Source organism: Ornithodoros turicata, unplaced genomic scaffold (assembly GCF_037126465.1).
Source record: "Ornithodoros turicata isolate Travis unplaced genomic scaffold, ASM3712646v1 Chromosome58, whole genome shotgun sequence".
Classification (NCBI taxonomy): Eukaryota; Metazoa; Arthropoda; class Arachnida; order Ixodida; family Argasidae; genus Ornithodoros; species Ornithodoros turicata.
This window is the reverse complement of record NW_026999385.1, coordinates 454,306-480,311: the sequence shown is the minus strand read 5'-3', so window position 1 is coordinate 480,311 and position 26,006 is coordinate 454,306. Positions and strand designations below refer to the sequence as shown.

At 45.7% G+C, this 26,006-nt stretch overlaps 2 protein-coding genes across 4 annotated transcripts in view; both read left to right on the top strand.

The window, feature by feature from the left end:
• Nucleotides 1-12,749, top strand: part of LOC135374425 (protein turtle homolog B-like) — a 115,378-nt gene extending 102,629 nt beyond the window's left edge. The window contains exons 7-16 of the mRNA XM_064607384.1: nucleotides 55-375; nucleotides 2,153-2,449; nucleotides 2,554-2,739; nucleotides 4,543-4,650; nucleotides 5,804-6,088; nucleotides 6,646-6,804; nucleotides 6,894-6,927; nucleotides 7,394-7,560; nucleotides 7,632-7,844; nucleotides 10,884-12,749. Coding sequence (XP_064463454.1) covers nucleotides 55-375; nucleotides 2,153-2,449; nucleotides 2,554-2,739; nucleotides 4,543-4,650; nucleotides 5,804-6,088; nucleotides 6,646-6,804; nucleotides 6,894-6,927; nucleotides 7,394-7,560; nucleotides 7,632-7,844; nucleotides 10,884-11,047 — 1,934 coding nt within the window. The 3' untranslated portion in view covers nucleotides 11,048-12,749. The remainder of the gene's footprint in view (nucleotides 1-54; nucleotides 376-2,152; nucleotides 2,450-2,553; nucleotides 2,740-4,542; nucleotides 4,651-5,803; nucleotides 6,089-6,645; nucleotides 6,805-6,893; nucleotides 6,928-7,393; nucleotides 7,561-7,631; nucleotides 7,845-10,883) is intronic.
• Nucleotides 12,750-22,636: 9,887 nt separating this feature from the next.
• Nucleotides 22,637-26,006, top strand: part of LOC135374426 (fibrous sheath CABYR-binding protein-like) — a 95,087-nt gene continuing 91,717 nt past the window's right edge. For 2 of the 3 annotated variants that reach the window (XM_064607387.1, XM_064607388.1), the window contains exon 1: nucleotides 22,637-22,802. In XM_064607387.1, the coding sequence (XP_064463457.1) occupies nucleotides 22,748-22,802 (55 nt within the window). In that variant the 5' untranslated portion in view covers nucleotides 22,637-22,747. The remainder of the gene's footprint in view (nucleotides 22,803-26,006) is intronic. The other variant, XM_064607385.1, reaches the window with a different exon arrangement.

Sequence of the window (26,006 nt, the reverse complement as noted above, 5' to 3'; positions counted from 1 at the left end):
GATAAATCTTCGGAAGAATGTGTGCAAACGTATTCCGGTTTGACACTTTTGCAGAGGCAGCTACAATCGTGATCCCGCTGCGACCCCAGATCGTTCGCAAGGCTGGTGACCAGAACCAGTCCATTACATGTCGTGCGAGGGGCAAGCCTAAGCCACGGGTACGTTGGACACACCGTGATCAGGACATTGATGCTACAACTGCCGGATTCAGCATCAAGACAGTGGAGAATGTGGAGGACAATGAAGTGTTCTCATCACAAAGCACGCTTACCTTTGATCATGCACTGACACCTGAGGATCGTGGGAAGTATGCCTGCCACTTCGACAATGGTTTCGGAGGAGAGGCTGTATCTGAAATGCAGCTGCGGATTGAACGTAAGCCTTTCTTTATTTGCTTTCTCCCGCTCCGTAACTCTGCGATATTTTCACTGGGCTTTGCGTCTCACACATGCAGGCTTGAGCAGAATTGCATATATGTATTGTGTTCAACCGAAGAGTAATTTTAGCATTTTCGCTATTTTCACCTCACTCTTGATATACGGAAATACGACATATTGCATTTATTTGCTTCATATCTATGCAGTTATTATTTTTAATGTGGCAGCTACTAAGCGCATGTTACAGAATGCTGCACTAGCACTGCCGTTCTGGGCAGCACAAACTTGGTGCAGATATTTATACATTTATAAAGTCATTAAATTGTATCCTACAGAGTAAACTGTAGCTTTACCATTTTCACATTAACTTTCACAGCAAATATTGCTATTTTCTCTTTCATACACACTTTTCTGCTTTGTGCGCACTGGAGGAATATAATCTGGACCTGTCTTATTGCAGTTTATTTTCATGACATGTACAATACATGGAACAGCACAAAGCATGGTTGATAATAGTACAGTTTCACCAGCCGGAGCAACCCTAACGGCGCTTGTGAAAGACAAAGATGGAGAGTGTCGGGGTCTCCTCTTAGAAGAGAATCTGTCGTGAAACAGATGCACCAGCTTGGAATGCAGCAAACAAGCGTTGCTTTTCATTGTGGCTGTCGTGCTTACAGCACCACTAGTTATCGATGCACGTGCATAACATTCTTCCCGAATGGGTGTCACTTCGTATGAAAAACAATGCCACTTGCCCATGATATACAGTGAAACCTTCCTATGTTGGACACCCGCGGTGCAGCCGAAGCGTGTCCCACTTATAGAGGTGCCCGAGTTACAGAATATGAGGGAAACAAAAAATGGAAAAGATCACAGCTGTGTTGCCAGAAATGTCCCCCTTCTTCAATTTATGGTCCTTCGTGGTACCTGGTGGTAGTGGTACCTCTACCCATTCTTCACTGATAATTATTACTGATTTTGGTAGATTCAATTCCGTTCAGATTCCACTCAATGGCATTATCTCTGGAGCTTTTCGAGCAGCGAGGACATGTCTCTGAAGCGTCAGCCCGCTTTTCATTGCTTTGGTGCAGTGCGCGTTCAAAGGCTCTAGACAAACCGAAGGCAAGTGCTCACACAAAGAATTACAATGTGGACTGACAGCACTTGTTTTTGGACTCGAAAAGCTAAAGCAACAAAATGCTGAGACCCGTATAGGGGAAAAAAGGGGGGAAAGTCAAGGCCACTGGCCCATTTTGAGTCTTTGGTGCAAAGATGGGCCGAGATTGAGGTAATTTGGCCAGGGTTTTGTCCGACTTAGCAGGGAAAACCCTGTCCTACTTCCGGGATAGGGTGGTGTCCGACATAGAGAATTTCGTCCCCATGTAGTTTCAATGGGAGCCTGCCTGTGCAATGAAATCTTGTCCGACATGGGGAGTTGTCCGAGGTAGGGAGGTGTCCGACTTTGGAGGTTTTACTGTACGTATCGGCTTGCATGCATTATCACCACAAATACCGAATGTGGTGATAATCAGTAATGTGGTGGTAACAGTTGTTCGTGCGATCGAAGCCCGTACGGCCCGCGACAGACTCCCCTCTAAGAGGAGTAAACCAGTACCCCTCCTCCCATCTTTCCCAAATGGCATTAGGGCAGCTCTGCTTCATCTCCACTGGCCAAAAATGTGTCGTTGTCCAGCGTGCTTTGAGCAGCACTCTGCTAGATGTGCAATCTACCTGCAGAACATTTTTGCAATAACATTCCACTACCCATTCCTCAGATCCTCCACAAGTGCGACACACCTACAACCGTGTGGCATTTGACATTGGTGACACTGCTGTGCTACGCTGCAAGATGCAGGCCTACCCTGAACCCTCCTTTGAGTGGATGTTCAAGGGGCGCATTCTGGAACGTTACGCAAACTATGCCACCAACATTACAAACCTTGGAGACGACCTGTATGCTGGAACCCTGTCAGTGTCCGACATCAAAGAAAGTGACTACGGAGATTACACGTGCCGCGCCTGGAATCAAGTGGGAGATGTACAGAGGACCATCCTCAAGCTTGTCAAAAAGAGTGAGTCTTGGGATATTCTTTTTGCAGGAAATCTTTGTAGCAAGCAAGTTCTGTAACAAGTTCTGGAATCTGCTCTAAACAACATTTTCCTTGTGGTGATGCAGGTGCTCCTGACCGCCCAGCTCGTGTACAAGTTGTGAGTGTGGACTCTGACAAAGTGACGCTACAGTGGCTGGAAGGATTCAGCGGTGGCTTTGCAAACACAGAATTTGTGGTGACATACACCCACGTTCCCTCTGGACATACCAAGAACGAGTCCTGTCGTACACTGAACCCCTGCTCCATCACTGGTGAGGAGACTGCCTTTGTCTTAGTGGTGTGGTGTTTTGTTTGTTTCTGTCCTGCCTAGCCTAGCCTAACCTAACTGACGTAACTTCACGTTCGCCATGTCTCTGTTTGACTGATCTTGGTAATATTGCAATAGTTTCCCAGGCAAAAATCCGGAGTGGGACCACTTCAGAGTGGTTTATTGGACAGTTCCCACTTTGAGTGTGGGACCACTTAGTGACTGGGACCAGTTGAAAGTGGCACCAGTTTCACGATGGTCCCACTTAAAGTGGAACCAGTGGAATTGATCCAGTGGTCCCCTATGCTAAGCGGTCCGTGATCCGTCCACTTAACAGCTGGGACCACTGAATGCATGACTGAAAATAACACATAGAAATTCACATATTGTTCAAGTAAATACCGTTTATTCTGCTAAAAGCATACACTGAGCAGAAAGAAATAACCAATACATCTCTGCATGTACATACTACATAGTATAAGTCTGATCACTCACTGTGTCGTCTAGACAAGGCATATGCCTGACTGTGCGATGCACTCACGGACTACGGGGAGCTTTCGTTCGTTGGCCACACATGACACTCCTGTTTTCCATGCAGGTCGCGGCATACACCCCCTTCCTCTTCACCGTACGTTCAGAATCTTCTTATCCTGTTTGTCTTCAAGTTTCTCCTGAGTTTCTAAAATGAAACATCTAATTAATAGTAATCAAAGCATCACGGTCCTCACTCATACCTGCAAACATTCTCGAAGTGAAGTCCAATTGGCATTTCACAGTGCGTTCTTGCCCCTACGCCGTTTACGTCTTCTTGGCGTCAAAACTCTTCCGGGAAATCGACAATGTGTTGCACAGGAACCATTGTCATCACATTGTCTTAGAAAGCGCACTAAAACACACGGAAATATTGCACAGGAGATACACCATCCTTGGGACGGCAACTGAAGACAAAACCAACTTGCTGCAACGCGTCCAAGTTCGAACTGCCACTCAGGCCTGTTGCCCTCTCCTCTCCTTCTCGGCTCTCAGCTCTCGCCATTTGAAAGTTTGAATTTGTAGCCGCCGTGGCGTCTTCACATTGCATCAGCCTCTGCAATTACCTTTTCTTCTTTGTTTTTGTTTTTTCGTTTTCTTTCTTCTACATATTTAGCTTAATTTTCGTCGTTGTTGAGATGTATTTTTTTACATTTCTATGGTACTTAATATCTTGTGGTGAAAGTCACCTTCAGATGAGAATATGTGCACGAATTGGAGTTACAGGGATACAGCATATATTTGATTGCAGACGTGCGCACCTGGATAAACAGCAGTAAAAAGAGATCATGCATGTGCTAAAATTGATCAGAGTAATAGATGAAACAAAACCAGAAGGATATATGGCAAGTGTGGACAAGATGGAATCTCAAAGGGGGAAGCCTGGAAGCTGTCCAACTTGGAGTCTCAAGTGACCATTCTGGGAACAAAATGGTACCTGTGAGGCTCCAGCTGGAACTTCTGGAACCATCTGAGACCAGAGTGGTACCACTGATGTCACCAAAGTGGAACCAGCCACCACACTTGGGAATCCAGCTGGGGCCATCCGCATTGAACTGGAACCATTTCGGGACCATCAAACATCTAACTGGAACCACTCTTGGACCAGTCCAGATTTTTGCCTGGGTTTGCAGTGTGACCACTTTTTTACCACTGGTTTTGTTCAAAAAGAAACCCTCAGTAATGTTGCACACTTCTTTGTGATTCCTAAGTCAGGTTCAATAATCCATTCTCTTACATGCGTAACTGATGTGCATTTGGTATTTTGTTCCTTTAGGGTTGGATTCCAAATCAGAGTACGTGATGAAGGTTGTTGCCGTCAATCCACGCGGTTTCAGTCCTTACTCAGAAGAAATAACAGTTCAAACCAAGGTTAACCTGAAAGGTAACAGGAGCAATTATAGTTTCTCCAGCTTTTGGAAACCTCTTCATTCTCTCTGTGCTCTTCTGCTTTGTTTTGTGCATGCTCACTTGCTTGAACATGCATGAGGCAATCAAATGCATGTGAATCGAACATATTGCACATCAGCTTCTTTACATTAGCCTGTAGAGTGAAACGTTGGTACAGTTCTGTACCAACACACACATGTTTAGAGTAGACATGTTTAGTAAATCTGACAGGAGTTGTAGAAATCACTGTTGTACCCAGTAACATACTGTCAGCAGTAGTTTTTCTGGTCATTTTCTAATATGTATAGGGAAGCTGCTGCAGCGTATTTGTTTATATGAGGGATTGCCGTATTTGCACGCTTTTAATGCACACCGTTTTGACTAAAAAATGTTGCGTAACAGAACAAGATTAAGAGCTCAGTGAAAGGTGGCTAGCTCTATTGCCGTAGACACCACTCCCTTGTGGCCATCACGCGATCGCTGTTTTCGATTGTAGCATTTTTTTAATTTACGAGTTTCAGATGTACTTCATGCACGAGGGACAAGCTAGCATGCACAGCAATGTTGGCTGCAGCTGGAGTGCACACTAGCATGCAGTGTGCCCACGCAGTCATAGAGCTGGCAGTGGTAGGCGCGCTTTGTGTCGGAATTGAACATGCTACACTCACACACAGTAACTGATGCTCGCTTATGTGGCACCGTGAAGGATAACGAAAGAGCCAAAGGAAATGACGAACATGTGACGTTCGTGAGAGAACTGCCTTCCCAGCCATCGTTGCGACCGCTCCGTGCAACAACACTGCCATGGCAATACCGGCCATGGTAGAAAATAACTTAGGCGAACACCAGCGTGAGGCTGCCTTGCGATGATGACTCACATTTTACAAATTTTTGCTCATAAGATTTTGAGATATCCAAAATTTGTCTCGAACATATTTCAAGATAAGCGGTTATAAATGCATGGCAAGTAGAGGAGCCTTAGCCTTCAGGAAAGGAGCAATAGCCTTCAACTTAATAGATTTCTTTTAGATATCAGAGTTTGAGTTAACGAGGTTCTACTGTATTCCACTGTGCACCTGTTTGTTTTCACTCCAGCGTCTGTGTGCAGCCATTGCTTTATTGGGCCGATTGATATTTCCCCCCGACAGATATGCCCCGTCCCCTGGCAGCCCAGTATGACCGCGACTCTGGCACTGTGTACTTCAACGTGGATTCGAGCGCAGAACGTCTAGTGGCCCGCGTGGAAGGCCGTCTCAGGGGCCAAGAAGATTGGCAGCCACTGGCAGAGATGCAGGTGGATCGGCCTCAGCTGTCTCTGGAACTCCCGGAGAATGGTCCCTCTGCTGACAGTTACGCTGACATTCGGGTGCTCCTTTGCCTGCAGAGCAACATTTCGTGGTGTGGGGATGAACGCCTTGCTGAACCCTTCGACGGTATGTTATGATCCTGGGTTTGGAGTGTCGTACAGGATGTGTAACGCACCAGAAACAATCATGATGCTGAGAGTGAACAGTCACATGCAGTGAGCATTTGCACAAATCTTTGAAGCGATACTCCAGAGGTGCAGCGTTATTTTGAGATAGGAGTGGGTATTCCACTGCAAGTTACGTGGTTCCAGGAGGTCTTTGATTACCCTGGAATTCAGAAGTACTGTTTTCAATGTAGGGAATGCCCTGGAATTTTCCACTACCCTTGAAAACATTCAATTTCACACCTTTTTGTTATTTTTACTGAGCAGTAGTGCAAATTCCATCAATCTGGAGTCTGAACTATGGTTTTGGAACCACAGAGATGATTTCGTTGGAATAGGAATCAATAGAGGAAATCAGAAGTATGAGAAATGAACAAAAATAGCCTTCCTTTCCATTCTGTGATATCCAGTGTTCGTGTTTCTTGGGTTACATTTGTGAGCAGATCACTATACACAGTCTTCATGTATTCTGTCACGTGATACCTGTAACTTATAAACGTTTGATTATAAATATTTCAGAATTTATGCTGACAACTGAGACTAACTCTCACCCTGTGGGAGCCCCAGTGTCACTTATGACAATGAAGATTGTCATCATTGTCTCCGTCACTGCTGGTCTCTTCTTCCTGCTTGTCGTGACATTCGTCTGCTGTTGCTGGAAGAGAAAGGCTCAGAAAGGTATGTTTGTGGAAGTGTGTATTGTAGCACACTACACTTCCTAGTTAGACCAATATTTATCTCACAGTCATGTATTCTCATTCTTTCAGTGAACAAGAAGGACTATGAATCAGAAGTCCAAAAGTAAGTTGGTATTCTTGCAAAACTGCAGGATTCTGCAGCCTAGACTGTTTATTTCAGATAAGACCTTATTAAGGTTTATATCTACAACCACAAACAATCTTTGCCTAGGAGGGGATAGAGCTTGTCTTAGCTCAAACAACTTTCATTCTGAAAAGTTCAGTGAACAAAAAGGTTGCAGGGACATCACATCCAGTTGTGCCATTTGCAAACATACATGAACCCCATATGTTTCAAAGCAAATCCCTCCTTCAGCGTACAGAAGTACGTAAGGCAGGTGCACTGTTGACCAAAATGGGGCAAGATACAGGGAAACTGAAGAGTACACGAATAATAGGGTATCTGTGTAACTTTGAAAATGTAGGCAGCAATTTTGGGGAATGCCACATTTATCCGAGAAGCCTCATTGTTGTGTAAAGTATCTGTGCAATGTAGCGATGCACTAATTACCTTTTTGTTTGCTCAACAGCGCCCGCCCCAAGGTTATCAGTGCCCCATACTATCACGATGATGTCAGCAAGGGCTTGGACAACAACGGAGATGACCTCAACAAGCATGGCACCAACATCTACGGTACCAGCATGGGAAGCTCGCACATCATGAATGGACACAACTCTGGGCACCCCATGCAGAATGGTAGGAAGGGAAACTTTCTTCTGTTGAGAAGCAGAGATGGGGCAGGTCTTGACTGTGTGGTCCCTGTTCAGGAATGATGTATGGCTCGGGTGACATGCTGGACGGTGCCCACCCAGGTGACATGGGCAAGGGAGAGCTGTGGGTGAAAGGAGGGGACATGGCACCAGAGTCCTCATACCAGCCCTATGACTCACGGCCACCTCCGTCCAGTTACTACTATCCACAGGACGACTACCAGGGTCTCAATGAGGATGTTATGAACATGAAAAACAGAGAGCACCTACGTGAGTACCTCTGTCTTTTGTTAGCCTGTTAACTTGCGTCTTGAAGGGGATTTACAACAAAATGAAGTAGAGGTGGTTTCCAGAATGTTAGTCAGCGTACTTTATTGAATCAAACTTTAATGCCAAAGGAGACATAGGAAAAGCAGCTGAGAATGCAGCAAAATCTCCCTAGGAAGCATAGATAAAAATTCTTACAAGTCACAACTGGATTTGTAGTTTTCTTCTGAGCTATTCAGGCTGTATGACATAGCATCATCCTTGAAGTTGCGTGTAGTATAGGATGGGATGGGATGGGATTGGCTTGGATTTTGTATTTATGTACAGTATTATTTGCAAAAAATTCTACTGTACTATATAGTACTGTTTATGGAAAATACTGTATATGAAAGTACAGTCAAACTTTGTTAAAACGAATACCTTTTTCATGAAAGAACCGCAAACTGGTCTTGTCAGACAACCACAGAGCTAATGCAATTTTCAAACATTTACAGTTTCTTTACGACAAACATACCGGAACAGCGAAGTGAGTTTCAGGCGTGTTCCATCGGATGAACGCTGTTCTGTCCATTTCTGCATTTTGCGTCTCATTCCTTTTCGTGATGTATGCCAACCAACAACATGCTGTACATATCCTTGCGCTGTTGTTCCACAAAGTTCTAACTCGTACAACGAAGTTCTCTAGTGGAACAGCAAACTATATGCCATGTCTTGCCCTCCCGCCATTCTTTCCCTGATGGGGCTTCCCACTATATTTAGGGCCTGACTTTTTCGGGTTTTATTTTTGGCCAAATTCGGGGGGTAAATATCGGGTGATATTTTTCATTCGAAAATTCGGGTGTATTCGGGTTAAATCCCGTTACGGCATATTCTGTCGTCAGGAATTCGGGTGTATTCGGGTGATTTTTTTTGTTTAATAAAAATTTGTCTTAACATGGAACTAATGTTTAGCAATGTTATCAAACTTTATTTTCACGCACGCTTATGAGTGTGCCACGTGACCTGGATGTTTTCGGGTAGATTCGGGTTAAACCCGAATTTTACAGATTTCGTTCGGGGGGTAAATATCGGGCGGATACGGGTTTAACCCTAAAAAGTCAGGCCCTAACTATATTGTGCCTCGGGTCACCACGGAAAAGATAAGAATGACAATGTCACCGACTTCATCAAAAAGACAAGTAGTAAACCTGCATTTGTGACCACTGACCAGCATAATGTGACATCATGCAACATGCTAGGAGACAAACTTTCTGTGCTTTGTCAAGGCAATTAAGGGTGGACGAAAAAAAACAACAACATTGGGTACTGCGTGTAAAAAGTGCGGTACCTAGGTTCCGCACAGGCTTCTATCCCTGTGCATTTTCAACCTGCCAGCTACTAGCTCCGCAGTCGTCTACAGTGGCGAGTCACATGACAAAGCATGATACTGAGAGAGGGTGAAAGCAAAGCATGTCACTCTTTCACACGTGTTAGTGGGTGCTCTGCTGCTTTGGACATGTGTGTGCGTAGGGTTGCCACCTTTCGTAGTGAAAAATACCGGCTGAGGGAAAGGAGGACATGTTCGCGGGAAAGGGAAAGTAAGTGAGGGGTGGACAGTATACAGAGAGAGAAAGAACGAGCGTACTGGCTCAAGACAACATTGATAATAATGAATAATTAAGAAAACGACTGGTGTCTACGGAGTTGGATCTGTGCTCCAGATTTATTCAAGCTGCAGTGGAATGTTGAAAGGAAAACCCTGTAAAAGCCCCTATGAAAGGTGTTGAGCCACAAATACCGGCAAAAGGCTGACGGTATCACCTTCCTACCGGCAACCGGCAGAGAGAGCAAATAACCGGCCATGCCGGTATAATACCGACCTGGTGGCAACCCTATGTGTGCGCCTGCACATTTTAAAAACTGAAAGTGGCTTGAAAACGCCACTGAGACACTCCAGCTACACTGTGAAATTAAAAGGGCAAGCTATTGGAAGCTGAGACTTCCGATTACGCGGAGGCATCACGCAAGCTCGGTGTGAACGAGTCCAACATTCGTCGTTGGCGTCAGCGACGGACATTGCTGTTCTGCGTGTCTGCACAGAAAGTATTTTAGTGGTCGGAAGTCTGGAATTTATCCCTTAAAACGGTCCTCATCAGATACTCGACGATTGTCACACAGGTGATAGTGATGTCAAAAACATGTAAGCAGCGCAGCGGCGACTGGTAGCCCATGATGTTTTTGTGCAATAAATAATCTGGAAACTGTTCACATCCAGCCCACTTCTGCCCAATATCTGCAGTTGTAACCATTCTCGTGGGGCAGGGGCCTCAAACTCAAATGGAGTCACGGGCCACATTGACTTTACACCACATCATGGAGGGCCGCAAAGAAAATAAATGACGGTAATTACGTAGAAATAAAAATGTACACAAGAACAGGGACAGTGTAGTTATTGTGGAGCATGACGGTGTGTCCAAAATTTATTACTGAAAAACTCCATTTGACACACCAAGAGGAATACATGAGCTGCCCTTCAAGTTGAGTATTGAAAATATGGAAACTGATTGGAGAAAAATATGTAGTCCTTCACAAAGGATTATGAGAATGTTCAGGAGCACTCAAAGTTATCTCCTATTTAGACACTATATTTTTGCCTTTGCTCACGGTTTCAAGCTCGAAAAATAAACGAAAAAAAAAATCCGAGAAAAACAATTAGGTGATATTATTGACAATTGGTTATTGCTTAGTGTTTACTACTTTAATATGACTCCAAAAAATTAAGATACAATGGCCTTTGTACATTGTGCATTCGTACTCATAGGTCTACAGGATGCTGTACTACTACCTTGTTCAACGAATTTACCTTTACAACAAATTTTTTTTTGCGGTCTCTCGAGTTTCGTTACAATGGAGTTTGACTGTATTTTTTAAAGGACGTAAAACTAAATATTCACTGGAATGACGGAGTAAAGTTTTGCTGTCCTCCATAAGAATGAACTCGCAACGTGTTATCTTGGACTGGCAATATCTTTAAATGTGCTCTGCCTGTATCTTGCAATGCAGATTCCCCGTACTATGACGTAAGTGGCCTCCCGGACCCCTATGCCACCATGGGAGATGAGGACAAGAACCCGCAGATCTCTCTTTCCTTCGACGAAAGCCTCGAATCTGGCTACTCGACCCCGAACTCAAGAAGCAGGCGCATCGTTCGTGAAATCATTGTATGATGGAAATTGGTCGAAAACAAATAGTATGGCAGGTTGGCTGTGACCACATCCGCCACACATGCAACGACTGGACTGTGAGATGGCGTCTGTCCAGTGCTGTTGAAGTGAATTTGTAAGTTCGAAAGTTCGAAACTAGAAGCGACTTAGATGGCTCACGGTTGCGTGAGAAATTGTGTGTGTGTGTGCAAAAGACCCCGTCGTCTGTCACGATGGGATGGCTCACCTGAACAAGGCTCACAGAGAAGATGCGGGAAGAAGTGCATTTAGTGCCTCATCACATCGAAAATGGACTGCTGCTTCGCTGCAGTGTTGAGTGTTCATTGGCAGCAGAGTATGGACCACTTATCGGCTACTTTGTAGAGTATGTGTGTGTGTGCTGTTTTAGGCACGCTTGCAGTGGGCACAGCTGCGGTTGGGACAAACAGTGCACAGGGTGCCTTTCATTTGACTGGAATATTTGTGATTTTGGAAGTGTCTTATATGCAAGTTTGCAGGCAGAACATACGTGCAGTATATTTTCTTTGCTCAAGTTTCTCCTGCTTGTGTCTTGTTTCTGTTGTTACCGTGCCTTCATGTTTTATTGTCATCATGTGGATTTGCATAGTGCGCATTTGTGATAGTGGTGATGATTGTGTTCCAGCCAGAATCAAAGCTGCCCTTGCAGGATACAATAGCACGAGGGACAAATGTGCCACAAACTTTCACTTCATGTTGTTCCCTCACATCATTTCGCGCCTACTAGTATTAAGCAGGAAGTTTGCATTTCACACTGACCGCCTGACCATGCTGGAAGGGATACAGCCGTCTCATTTTTAATTACTGCATTTTTCGAGTTTTCAAATGCTTCCAGACTGAGCAGGGCATGCTGAAACCACTCTGCTAAGCCTGGGGGGAAAAGCTTACATGTAGCGTAATGTTCACAACAGTTGGCAGCATTCAAGTATAACTGCTGCTGTAGTGTGCAAAGTAAAGAACCTTCCAAAAGAGCAGTCATTGCTCCAAATTGAACCCTTAATTTCCGAGCCCTGCAGACTACAGCGCTGGCATTGCTTGAGGTCTGGGCTCAAGCTTGTGGGACAGCACATCCGCTTTCCCACGCGCCTCCTGGACCTGTTTGTATTCCAGCTCCAGTAACCACTCTAGAAGTGCCATGCTAGGCATTCAGCGAAGTGGGGGAAGCGGATATTTTACAAAAAAATGACACGGCTTATCCTTCCTTTTCTTAGCACTAGCAAAGTTATCTACTGCATCCATTACTTCTTTGCCACTTTCAGAAATGTGGCCTTTTAATATTTTTCATGTCATCCCAATCTTTTAGCGGTTTTAGCAGATTCATTCCCAGCCAAATGTGCTCGGTCTAATTGCCTAATGGCTATGTTCTACTCAAGATGGGGGTGCCTCTACCATTCCATGTCTTGCCAAATGCTGAGCTTACACTGCTGTGTTGCTCTTCCCGTGCGTCACACCACTATTCTCGCAACTAGTGTACACTCTCAACACTAGTAAACAAGATGCAGCATGTGTCTTGCACAGTGACATCTTTTGAGTAGAGCACAGTCCCATGTGGCATGCTGCATTTTTAGTGAGTTCTCGTGTGTTGTTTGCGTTCCTTGTTAAGTGTACATGTTTTATGTTAAGTGTACAATGCGTGTGTAAATAATTGTGAAGGTCATACACGTGTATGAGTTCCTTCTGTACATGGTTTGTGTTGTTTTATTGTAGTACTTGTAGACACTATAATTTTAACTTGATCAGACATCTTGAGAAACGTGTTGCTATTTCTTTCATGCACACGCTCCCTGCCTTATTGAGCTCATCTACTTACATGCAGATGCTCCCATTGGAATATGTTGCAGTATGTTTGGCATCCATAGTTGTGAGCAGGTGTTCTCCCTAGCTTGCAATGCTTATTTATACCCTTGTGTTCTTAGGCCTGGCTTTCTTTTTTTTTTTTTTTTTTTTTAATTGGGGAACAAAAATCAGGCCTGATTTTGGAAGCTGTGCAGCAGGGTGAAACAGTGAAAAGGCAGTTTTGGGGGGATTTTGATATTTTTTTAAATAAAATCTTGGATTTCAGATGAACAAGAGATGCAGAGCAGCTGTGCTGAATGGGCACTGCTTTGCACTCTCCAGTGCCTGTACTGGTGGCTAAAATTGCACTTTTACGACTTTGTTTTCGCGTTTTACCCAAAGTGATAACTGGAGGATAAGAAAGGTTTAACCCAAAAACACAAATGGACTTAAAACTTAAATGGAGCACCGAAAAGCACTGCTGCGACCGTATAACTTACTTTTTAAGCTTACAATGGACACTTCTCTAGTTCAGTATTAACACTGTCCATGGCTGCAGCATTCTTGGGCATGTTCAGCACTGCACTGAGCAAAGAAAGTAATGGAAGATTTTCGGGTATTAATGAACTGGAAGTGAAGTATGCAAACATTGCCTGTAGAGGATCTCTTGCATTGTGAGGTCCACTTCCACTCAAGACAAACTTCATACTCTTTTGCTGTATTTTACATACAAGGTGTTACCACTCACTTGTTAAACAAAGCACATGATTCAAGGTGGAGTTTCCAGTGAAGATCTCAACAAAGTTTTTATATAGAAAAGGAACATATTTTCTGGATAGCCAACTGCATTTTCATCTTGCTCTATACTTGGACAGAATTTGCCGAATGAACTTATTTAATACTTCTGCTGATTCACAGTGCAAAGAGATCAGTTACTTTTGAGAGCTATTTTTTGTGCCTGTGACATTCATTCCCGTTTCCTGTCCATATCCTATAGTCTGCAAGTGAGTACAGTCAACATGTGCCTTATTTTTGTCATTCACTGAGGACCGTGTACTGTGTAGGTTTTGCAGGTGCAAGTCCTGTTTGCAAATTGTACATGCCATGTACATTGGAATGTATTCCATTGTAATTAAAACATTTTGGTCACATAAAACGTTGTGGCAGCAAATTATTTGTGCTGACATTTCAGTAGGTCTATCTAAATTTAACAGGTACAGGCTGCTGATAAAGCCTGTAAATGGTCTAGGAATCTAGAGGATGTTCCATACTCTAGATCAGGGGTCTCCAACTCAAACTGGGTCGTGGGCCGCATTGGCTTGGCCTACACCACGGCGGGCAGCTGGTAGTGAATGTACACAAAAACTGCCTCTGATTTGGGGGACTGCGTGGCTGAGGCAGAGTGGTGTAGCGGCAGCTTTCTCAACTGTCTTTAATATAACACAGAATACGTTCTCCAGGCGATACATGGATGCCGTTGGCTACGATCCTCTCGTCTAGAAGAGAAGCCACACGTAGAACAGACAATATTGACGTTATTACAGCCAACAGCAGGAGGCTTTGGACCTCGGAATAAACTAGACGTGAACAAGGTTACAGAGGACGCGATCCTAATGATGTTCTGATGACACTTGAGGCCTCTTCTTCCTCACCAGATTCTCGAGGTCCACTTGTAGGTTGACCACAGTGGCCATTCTCAACTGGGCTTGAAGGTGGTCATGAAACAGCTAGGACCCCAGCTTAGTCTTGTTGATATTCGTCATTAAAAAGGACTGCTCGCATACGTATGTGCTTCCAAACACGGCTGAACGAGCGCGTATCCAGAACGAGCGTCGAAGCGGCGTAGTTATAGCAGTGCATAATGGTAAAAGGAATAGCAGCCAGGGACAAGGAACAAAGACAGAAGTTCGTTTGTGCACTTTCTTGTCCTTGTCCCTGGCTGCTATTTCTTTTATCATTGTGTGCGGATCCAGACCCTCAGTTTAGTGGGGCGGGCGGTTTCTTTGTCGGAGCGCGTAGCGGGGGAGGAGAGAGAGAAATCCAATGCATACACTGATGTTTTGGGGGTCGACGCCCCCCCCCACCCCACCCGGTTATTTGCTCGTTCTGCCGGTTGCCGGTAGGAAGGTGATACCGGCAGCCTTTTGCCGGTATTTGTGGCTCAACACCTTTCATAGGGATTTTTACGGGGTTTTCCTTTCAACATTTCACAACAGCTTGAATAAATATGGAGCACAGACCCAACTCCGTAGTCACCAGTCGTTTTCTTAATTATTCATTATTATTATCATTATTGTCTTGAGCGAGTACGCTCGTTCTTTCTTTCTCTCTCTCTGTATACTCTCCACCCCTCACCCACTTTCCCTTTCCCGCGAACATTTCCTCCTTTCCCTCTATTCCACCTCCTCTCCCTCAACCGGTATTTTGCACTCCGAAAGGTGGCAACCCTATCTATACCGTACCAGGAGGGATGTTGCAGTGTGAAATACAAGAAGTGCCGTGCGGTCAACAGCGGCGCACCGCGACCTGAGCTGTAGAGCAGCGTATGGCTCGCACACATAACGAACAAGAGCAAGATGGTGTCGCCGGTGGACGTCCGGGTGTAGAGTGCTAAAAAAAAATGTCTTTCTATAGTCGTTTCAACTAGGAAACGAAAGGAAAAGAAATCTAGTCCGTCAACTACATACGCCGTTGGAGATAAGGAGAAGCAATAGCGCGCCAGGAGAAATACTGCAACGCCACCATGCGCCATCAGTAGGGGAGCGCACTTTCTGCCGCAGAGTAGTGTCATGCTGCCAGTCTTAGCAGTCAATACGGAAGCACAGTGAGTACGATGGATTACACTATCTGGCGCAAACAAGGAGGGTGACCTCTCTGTGTCCAGCCATCCTATTCGCGGCACAGTATTTTGAAATCCGACAGGCTAGATTTTTTTTTTTCCTCCCTAAGTTGAACACAAGCATAGTGCTCTACCCAGGGAGGGACACGGCGAAGCGTGAGCGCGAGCATGACACAATGGAGGTGTCCACGGCGTATAGCAGCGGGGCAGTGATGGAAGTGCTGTACCATTTTGCGCCAAACTGCGCCAACACGGGGTGCTGCGCCGTCCTGCGCCGTAGAGGGTGTTTTTGCTCCATTTGCACCAAAGTTACTCCAAAGCGTGTAGCGGGCGATTATTTCGCATTCCACGGAGGTCGCGCGCGTCACGAGGAAACGAAGCCCGAAGGAGACTAGCCTACTAGTCGACCGGAGCCGATGCCAGCTAAGCCCAGCCAACACCGTGGCACCAGCCAGGCAATCTCGAGACTCACATGTGCACCGTCACGTTGACGCTCCAACGATTTGCGTTATATCCAACGTTTTGTATTATCTAGAGATGGGACGAATCCAGAATTTCTCGAATCCGAATCCAAGGAAGGTTCTGCGAATCCACGAATCTTGCGAATCTCGAATCTTTCGAATCCTTTCTTCGAAAAGAGTTTAAAAAGCCAGGGAAAAAAACTCTTCTACTGAAAAGTGCTTTGAAGCAGAATTTGATATATTTGTTCAATAAAAAAAAAAATTTCGGGAGAAGACATACTATTGCTTGTGTCGTCTCTGGTAGCGTGGCAGCACACCAATGAAAGGACCATGAGCCAATTCAGGGTACAAGGAAGTGAAGTTAACTATTTACATAAGTACAAGAGTTGGATGATACAGAGAAACTGTCTGCGATCCGTCCATGCAGCCTGCTTATCGTCGGTTGAGAGAAAGACGCCTGGGTCACTCTGGTCTCCGCTTATATCCCTTCGGTCGGCATGAGAAAGCATTCCTTGAATCCTTTGTTGGGTGCGAGAAACTGTGGCAGTGTCTTGGAGCGAATAATGTCTCTCGGACGGGTCCCCCAAAACAAGGAAAGGCGACACCTCCGTGGAACTGAGGGCCATCTGCAGCCCGTCCCGGCGCCGAAACGTCTTCCACGAAAACTTGCGCAGATCGTGTTACACGTACACTTTTCTGCTACAGTGTAGGAACGTAACAATACCCATCATATACTTCTTCCTAAGTGTAACTTATTTAACATGTTGTTCATCGACTACAGGAAATACATAAACTCTGGAGTCTGAATTCCCTAACTAAGAAACAATCAAAGCAAAACCGTGTTACTTTTAAACTTCTAATGTCGGAGCTTTATGTTGTGGTCTTTGTGCGCCCCGGGGGCCGCCGGCCAAGCAGGCTTCGAGGCGCCGATTTTAAAGAGAGACAAACAAACGTGGTTGGTGGATTCGAAAGATTTGATTCACACTTTTGGGCAATGGGATTCGGATTCGCGAATCTCGAATCCCTGCCTAGAATTCGAGGATTCGGTTGGCACATCCCTATATTATCTTTGTGTTTTCCTCAAGCTCCGGTACATATCGCCAACGTCAAGTGAACACCAACTATCCCCTTGTATTTTCTTTCTATGTTCATCACTACCCAAGCTGAGAGGCACGAGGTGATCTCCACGCAAATACCGCTTTTCGGTTCCTAAGGGTAGCTCGGCGTGTCTCAAAAGATATCGTTCAGACCTATTGTTGACGGTCACAGAGGATCGCTAGACTCTTAGACTACGAAACACATTGCGTATGTGGACACGCAGTTCACGCCCGCTATGCACTGACTCGTAGGAAGCAGGTTAAGGTCGTGGTTCCCCGACCTCGGGCCTCTAAATTGCCCAACACACAATGAAACTGAAACTAACGTGGAAAGCGCTCATTCCATATCATAAATTTGTAACCATGCCCGGGGCCCTCCGACCGTGGATCGTGAACCTGCGCCATGCTGCGCCAAACCTCGATTTTTCCTGCGCCAGAACGCTTCGATGCACTTCCATCACTGCAGCGGGGACGGCGTCGTGACAGGGTGAGCGGTTGCATGTGCGTGGGGTATCATGCACCGCTTATAGTGGGCCCTCGCAGGAAGGAGATGCGTACCTTCAGCGATGACTTTCCAAGTGCTCGGAACATGATCTTGAAGCTCCTGCGAATTTCGGGATGGCGGAGGACCAGATTTTTTGCTGGACTCTGGCTTTTGTTGTCCGTGTTTATTAAATGTAGAGAACATATATTTGTCCTGACCGGCAATGACAGCATGTCTCAATGGGTCGGATGTAGTGGGGGCTTCTCAGTCCTCGACTCCAACTCCAGCTTGGCGATGTCCCGTATCATGCAATAAATGTACTAACCCCTCCATAATGCGCCACGAGATCACGCATGAAACAGGAGTTGTTACGCAATTTTAAAATACATTGTTTTGGCCCCATTTATGCAGGGGACGCATCGAACGCATGAAGTAAATGATATGTTGCTGGGTCGGATCCAAAGGAGAAAGGAAGCACTATTTTGCAAAGGACAATTCCACTCTTTACATGCCTGGAGGTTAGCATACTGACACCCACTTCGATAATTTCCCGCCGCGTAAACAGTCGCCTGGCTTTCAAGGCTTTCTGGTGTTGGCACATGTTATGAACGGATAGGTGACCGCTACACCCTTCCTTAGGCACATACATCTTCGACGTGTTATTCTGTACTTACCGTACGGTATCGCTGCTTATGCTGGTATTACTCGTATGCTAGTGTCGTAGTTCGATGTTTTCTTGCATGTTCTGTGCAGACATCGATTTTACAATGCGCGGTACCTTTCTGACGGCGCGAAATATCCATCCTCAACCGAGTGGCGCCCTCTGTTATTTTATCTGCATGGTTACGTCAAAGGCTCTCATATAAGGCGTGGACAATGGCATAAACTGCGAAAAAAGTGCACACTATTTTGCACACAGCACAAAGGCACCGATACACATGAACGCATCATCGTGTCTAAATCAATCTCACCTGTACAGCTAAGCTCACATTAGTGTATAGTACCTGCGATCATGATAACCCTTTCAGCAACGACGCCTACACCAGCTCCCGTGGCATAGTGGTTTGGATGATCGCTTTCCACGCCGAGACTGGGAGGTGACATGGGTTCGAATCCTACCCCGAGGCTATCATTGAGGTTTTCCCTGGGTTTTCCGAAGACTTTCCAGTGGAATGTCGGCACTGATCCCCCTGGAGTCTGCGCAGGACGCATACTAACCCCCCCCTGTCCCCCACTCCTTCCTGCTGTCCTCTCTCCATGTGTCCACATCTGTCTGGTGAAAATACAATGCGTCACAGTGAGGACCAAAGTCCCACACTGTCCGGAAAGGTTACTAAAGGAGCTGGGCTATGGTGAGAGGGAGACTCTAGCTGATCACTGTGAATTTGAAAGGTTGGGTGCGTGGTCACAATGGATGTGTTCCAGATTTCAGTTGGCCAAGTCACCGCAGTTACCGGGCATGTTGGAGAGTCAACTTGTCGCAAGTGGTAACCACACTGAGTTGTAAAAGCCACATTGAGTCGTTTCCGATGAACTAATGTAGCATCCTGATTAAGTGTTTCGTGGCATATCCGGAAAGCGAGCATTGGATCGGTGTCTACCATATTTTCCTGTCTATAACGCGCACCCCCGACCTGCAGACCAGAGCAGCGTAAGCAGACCAGAAGTAACTAATAGGTCGTCCAGGGCAGGTCAGGCATCTTCGGAAGGGGCTTTTAAGGGTCTGTTGCATTCATCCAATAATGACGCCGAAAATCCGACGGGTGTTAGTGGAGTGGTTTCTGTTCGATTTTATGTAATGCACGGCAGGAGCAGACGCCGGATGTTGAGAGTATGCCAGAACTCCCTCTCTGGAAATCGGAGGAAACGTCACACGGACAAGCCCAATCGGGGAGCGTCCTTTGGCGACCGGCGGGAGGGCGGGCGTCTGCACTCTGCAGATCGCGGTGAGTCTGTGGCCATGTCATGGAATGTAACTTTTGGGTTAGCGCCGAACGTGTTCGTACAGCCCAGAACGTAACAATGTGTTTCACGCGACATGGTAGCGTCGTTCTTACACTCATAAGCGAAATCCGGCATATTTGCAGAGGACTTTGCACTCATTAGTATATATTGCGCGGTGCGAACGCGAAGCAGACGACCTCGGAGACAATCGTCTGCGCTGCGCTCCCATTCGTGTGCCTGGCTGACGTCATCATGGTGTTACTATCGCTGGGGTTGCCTTAGCTGTGGAGGCAGTGCTTCAAAGCTCGTTTGTTTACTCGTTTTTAAGAAACGTTTCTTAAAATGAATTGAGTGTTAACCCTTTCAAGTTTTAGCAACCCTTGATCTCGGTTGTTAACCACCGTTGGTGAAATCGAGCCTATGTCACCTGGTTTCGCAATCAGGCCGTCTCTCTCCTATGGCTCTCTCCGAAACAAAGCCTTGTGAAATCTGTCCAGTTTCTCCAAAAAGCTCGTTCCTTTGTAAGATTTCCTGGTCACTCCCAAGTTCTATGAGAATTGATTAACAGTTATTGTACGATGAACCAGAAAACATTTTGAGAATTTTCGAAATGTTTTCAGTGTTAGGAGAAACATCGAGAGAGAAGGTTATGTTCCACACACTCTCCTCCACCTCACTTTCCCAATGGTACACTTCTGCCTGTGACAGCAGCTCACTTCGACACTGTACCTGAACTTTAAAGATTCAGCACCTTCGCTCGTTCGAAATTCCATAATGATTGGTTGCATTACAGCATTTCTTGGCACTTCCTCCTCAGACATAGTGACCACGACTCAGTCACAACTCACGAGGGTTCAAAGGATTGAGTTGGTACAGTCCATCAGGACGACTGTTACAACATGGCCTCTCAGATTTCAATACGGAGGGCAAAAATAGTTGAAGAACCCCTGTACTTCTGGTTCATTGTTCAATAACTACGCGCAGAGTAGAATAAGTATTGAAGTTTTGTAACCCGCGTGCCGAGATGAAAACGTGAACACAAATACGTGACGTCCAGCGAGCTTCGTCGAGCAGCGCGGGGTATCGTCTGGCAACTGTGGGTTTTGAGGGCAACTCCCTGTAAATGATTGTTTGCCACTAAACTCCTTGACTCACTCCATCAAACTATACGCGTACGTGACGCGTACCAAACTATACGCGTACAGCTATACAGGGTGTTTCAGTTAAATCCCCGGGCTAAATAATTCGCGAACGGGTGCACCAATCCACGAGCTTTCTTTTTTACAAGTATCTGTCCGATACCACCTACAAGCTGCACACCGTGTGGATTAGTGGGAGGCGCTCATTATTAAGATAAAAATGCAAATGAGTTAAGTAAAAAAGCGTAACTTCTAAAGCAGGGCGCTGTCGGTATTAAAATGGGTACTACCCCTTTTGGGACCTTCAGTGGACACCTTTTAGAGAAAAATCTGCCACCGAAGCGGGTCATTTGTTGCAGTAATTAATTAGTTTCGGTTTACGTATTTTTGTCGCGGCTTGTCGCTGCGAAGCGCAAAAGGACGCTCTTTCACTCCCTTATCCATCAATGAATTACGTCCTTACACCAATGAATTACACCAATGAAATACGCCCTTTTGCGCTTCGCCGCGACCAGCCGCAAAAAAAAAAAAAAAAAACGTAAACCGAAACCAATTAATTACTGCAACAAATGACCCGCTTCGGTGGCAGATTTTTCTCTAAAAGGTGTCCACTGAAGGTCCCAAAAGGGGTAGTACCCATTTTAATGCCGACAGCGCCCGGCTTTAGAAGTTACGCTTTTTTACGAAACTCATTTGCATTGTTATTTTAATAATGAGCGCCTCCCACTCATTCACACGGTATGCAGCTTGTACGTGGTATCGGACAGATACTTGTAAAAAAGAAAGCTCGTGGATTGGTGCACCCGTTCGTGAATTATTTTGCCCGGGGATTTAACTGAAACACCCTGTATACGTTTCGTGTAACTGGACTCATTGAGTTTGAGACAATGCAAAAACTGTTCCAAGAAACAGCACACTTCTACAAAAGGTAAAACGTATCAACACAGTGTAAAAAAAAAAAGAGAGAGAGAGAGATCAGTACAACAAGTCAATTAAGTTTAACAGAGGTATGTAGCCGCACACGTGAGATGCATGCTGACAATACTCCACCAGCCTCCGCACATAAGGAAGGGTTAGCCTTCAGTATTAAGATAGCATCGCACGCACTTTCGGAGGAGAAACTTAAAAGGAAATTGGATATTGAATATTCTTCTGTAGCACGCGCGTTCCTCCTTCATTTTCTTGCTGTCGAATGAAGTCTCCAAACATCCCTGTTTTCCCAGGACAAACTTTTTCTTGGTCTACCTTGTTTCCTAATCGGACCAAGCATGAAATAACAGCCATAACCACTTTAAGCCACATGAAGGCTTTCTTTCTGTTTTCCAACTTCGGTGAAGAGTTGCTCGAACCGCTCACAGGGGGCAAGGGCCATATAGTACTCGACATCGTCCAAGTAAACAATATCAAGCATTGTGCGGCTTGTTGTCCTTCAGACGGATCTGTGCTAATCGGGGCACATTCGGAATTGTTCGGTACCACGGCGAACAAGGAGTAAAATGGCGCTCTAGTTTCGGAATCGACACGGGCGGAAATGAAAACTTTAAAGTAAAAACTGAACGTGTACATTTGCCGTGACTGGAGGAGGGAAGTGTGACTGACGGTTTCCCCGAACGGCAGTGTTCGACAAAACACCTATGCCAGCTAATCGCCAGATGTGACACGAACAGCAGGCAACAATTTGAAGCCCGCAAAGCATAACGGAACTCGTGCCCGCACAAGTGAAGTGAACACGACGGGCTCAGTGCGCCGCCACAAGGACATCAGATGCTCGTGTACGAGCGTCGAGTGCCTAAACAAAAAGATAACAAGGGAGAATCTCTCCTCGGGTGCGACGGCAGCGCCGTCTAAGAATCCCGTTCGCTCCTATCTCGTCCTTCGAAGCAGGTACTCGTTGCTCTCAAGAGTGGACTGTTTCTAAACTTAGTGCGCATCTACTCGTGCGACCATGGGAGGTATTTTCTCCAAACTCTTCGGCAGAGGATATAAACTAAACGACCCAGGTAAGTGGCAAAGGATCGCATTTTACGTGCTCGTCTGCTAAGAAAATCTCGTCTGCTAATCGAGTTGCTAGCAGACGCGGGAAATTTCAGGAAGTCCCTCTGTGTTCCGCATAAGTTCCGCACATTTCCGGAGCGCCTCCGGAGTTGAATTAAGTTACATGACTCTGCATTTGGCTGAGCACAACGCCCGCAACGAGCTTGATGCGTGAGAGTCTGTGTTTGAAGCTGTTTACGACGGTGGGTGTAGTATTTCTCGACTGCCAACGCTCATTAAACCGACGTCGCACACGTTTCGAGTGCGCTGCCGTTGCCTTCTGTGTTTTTACGTTTGCGCGACAAAGGCCGCAGCTGTGCCGCTGCATGCACTGTGAGTGCTTGACGAAGTCTATGAAGCTTGACACAGGCATCATGTAGACTGCCGTGTAACGCTTTCCGCTGGCGCCCATTTATTTTCAGCCTCCATCTCTTTACGGGCCGGGTGTATGAAACGTAAAGGTCAGCATGAATCATGCCGGCGGAGGAGGAATGCGAGTGGGTTCTGGAGTTATGCTTTACTGGCAGAGTCGCTGGAAATAATTGCCGTCTGCAGAAAGAAACACTGCTGTCGGGTATTCACTGAAGTGATTCTGAAAGCTTGACGACAAATATGTATTTTCAAAGCTCCGATATTTTCCAACAATCATATAGGAAAACAAATATTTTGCACTACCAACATGGTGTATAGCTGAGGAAGCTCTTTCCGAGAAACATCTTTACAGAATTAAAAATGAACAGAAACACCGTTGACAAACAAGCATTATTCGCTGCATATAATTGCTGAAGTACACACACGTTCGTGTAGTACCGACTTAAATTGCACATATGCAACGCAAGAATAATCTTCACACACTGTTGTTCTAAAAAGGAAAAGAGAAGTACACGATATAAAACGCCCCACGAAAGTTTATCTGGCACTGCAGAGAAGTTGTAATGAGGTCATAATGATTTGCACATCGCACCAACATTAGGCGTGGCCGTCACTCAATTCCATGATCGTATGAGATCGATTATTTTGTGGCGGTTGAGTGCTGAGCACTCCTGGCAGAATCTTTCGCCTTTCGACGTATTACAGAAAACGTTAAGGCCTCCTTTAAAATCATACACGCGGCTCTTGCATAAAGAAGTTCTTATACTTAAATTTCTCCTCTTTCCCCGGAAGTTGTCAAAAAAAGGGAGAGGCAGATAAACTGAGAAGGAATTGGCTTTAATATAATTTGCAATGATTAAGCTAGTGGTTCGCTCTCTCTCTCTCTCTCAGACACGCACATCAGGTTACTGGCTCCCTGATGCTTCTTTCACTTCGTGAGTTTAAGGGACATGTTGGTTGACTCAATCGCATTGCAGCGAGAGATGGGGAAAAATTGGAGCGTTTGGCTAGACGAGGGCGAAGAGGGCCAATTGGAAAAGGTTAAGTATTTTGGAATTTGGCTTCCGTTCTCCGGGGAAACGACTTGGCAGCCTTCCGCAACTGGCAACTGCGTCATTCATTGAGAGGTCTTGCGTTCTCGCGCGCCAACGGTGAACCGTCTTGCTTCAATGCACGGTGACACTGCAATATGAAAGGGAGATGTGAAGGTGCTTCGAGCCCCTCGCGTTTTTCTTTTATCTTTCAAAGTAATCGAACCCTAGATACAGAAGGGATGCTTAATGCCTCCTCCCACTCCTTCGTACGTTGACGTATAAAGTCAGGATGTCAGCCAATCACAGCAGACAGACGATTCGGAGCACAGACTTTCTATGGCTACTGGTGGCAGCTCATGCGACCCATGGTGGCTAGTCTGGGTAGCTACAATCGCCGAAAACATATGGTTATGATCTGTGGACCGTTAATTGTTTCGTCACGCCGTTGTTTAAGGATTTGTTCTTAGATGGTGTCGACTATATCGAGTCTTTGATTTCATTGAAATCTATTCACTGAAAGTCAAACCAGGGGGTAAAAACACAGACAACACAATCGCTTGTACACTCTAGTACTCAATCTCAAAGGGGTTATGACACTTCAATAAGCGTGGTTTCTTACGCCACGCGCACGCATTCTACTACCCGAGAGAGTATACTGAGGGAAAATAAATATTTTTCTACGTGTCGTACTCGGAGAGATATAACCCCTCAAAGACACGTACGCGTCACTCTTTGACGTCACAGGAGCCAAAGCTACGGCAACACTCTTAAAATGAACTTCACCGCATACACTCTAAAAACCGAACTTCACCGCATAGCACGCTGTGCGCCAACCATTGCCACGAATGATTGGGTTATCGCTTCTGATTCGAGGAGAGAGAGAGGTGTACGCCTTTTTGTGTCAATTATCATATATCCAAATTGACACAAAAAGGCGTACGCCTCCCTCTTTCCTTGAATCAGAAGCGATAACCCTATCATTCGTGGCAATGGTTGGCGCAGAGCGAGCTATGCGGTGAAGTTCAGTTTTTAGAGTGTAGCACGCTCTTAGCCAACCATAATCTGGAATGATATCGTTATATCTGCCCTGATTTATTGAAAACCGGAGGCGTACGCCTTTTTTGTGACAATTATGAACAGCATAAGTGTCACAAAAAAGGCGTACGCCTCCCGTTTTCAGCAAATCAGGGCAGATAACGATATCATTCCAGATTATGGTTGGCTAAGAGCGTGCTATGAGGTGAAGTTCGTTTTTAAGAGTGCATTTCCATTGCTGTGAAATTTCCATTGTAAGTCGTAAGCACGTGACCTCTCCCGCGCTGCCTCATTAGCGGAGACGCCTGCCGTGGTTTGCGTCTACGCATCTATTACTCCCTTGCTGTGAAACTTGGAATGCAGGTCCGCGTCGATGCAAGGAATTGTCAAATACACGTATAAACGTTTATTTGGATCAGCTCAACTCGGGGTGAAGTGTGAGCTGCACGTGTCGCCGGGAAAATGACACTTGCAGGTACTTATCAACAAGTGTTCGTTCGTTGCGGCTTCCTGAACACGTTCCCTCTTAGGTTCGGTACATTCTTAAAACAGATGGCTGAACGGTGGTGGTGGTGGTGACGAGATCGGCATGCCGTTGTTGGCGTCACTCATGGCTCAACACACAGGCACATAACAGGCTGAAGGCCAACCATCAGTGACTTATCCAGACGCCCCTACATCCCCCAACACGCACCCACAATTTTGTGAAATTGCGCAATATTTTGTCAA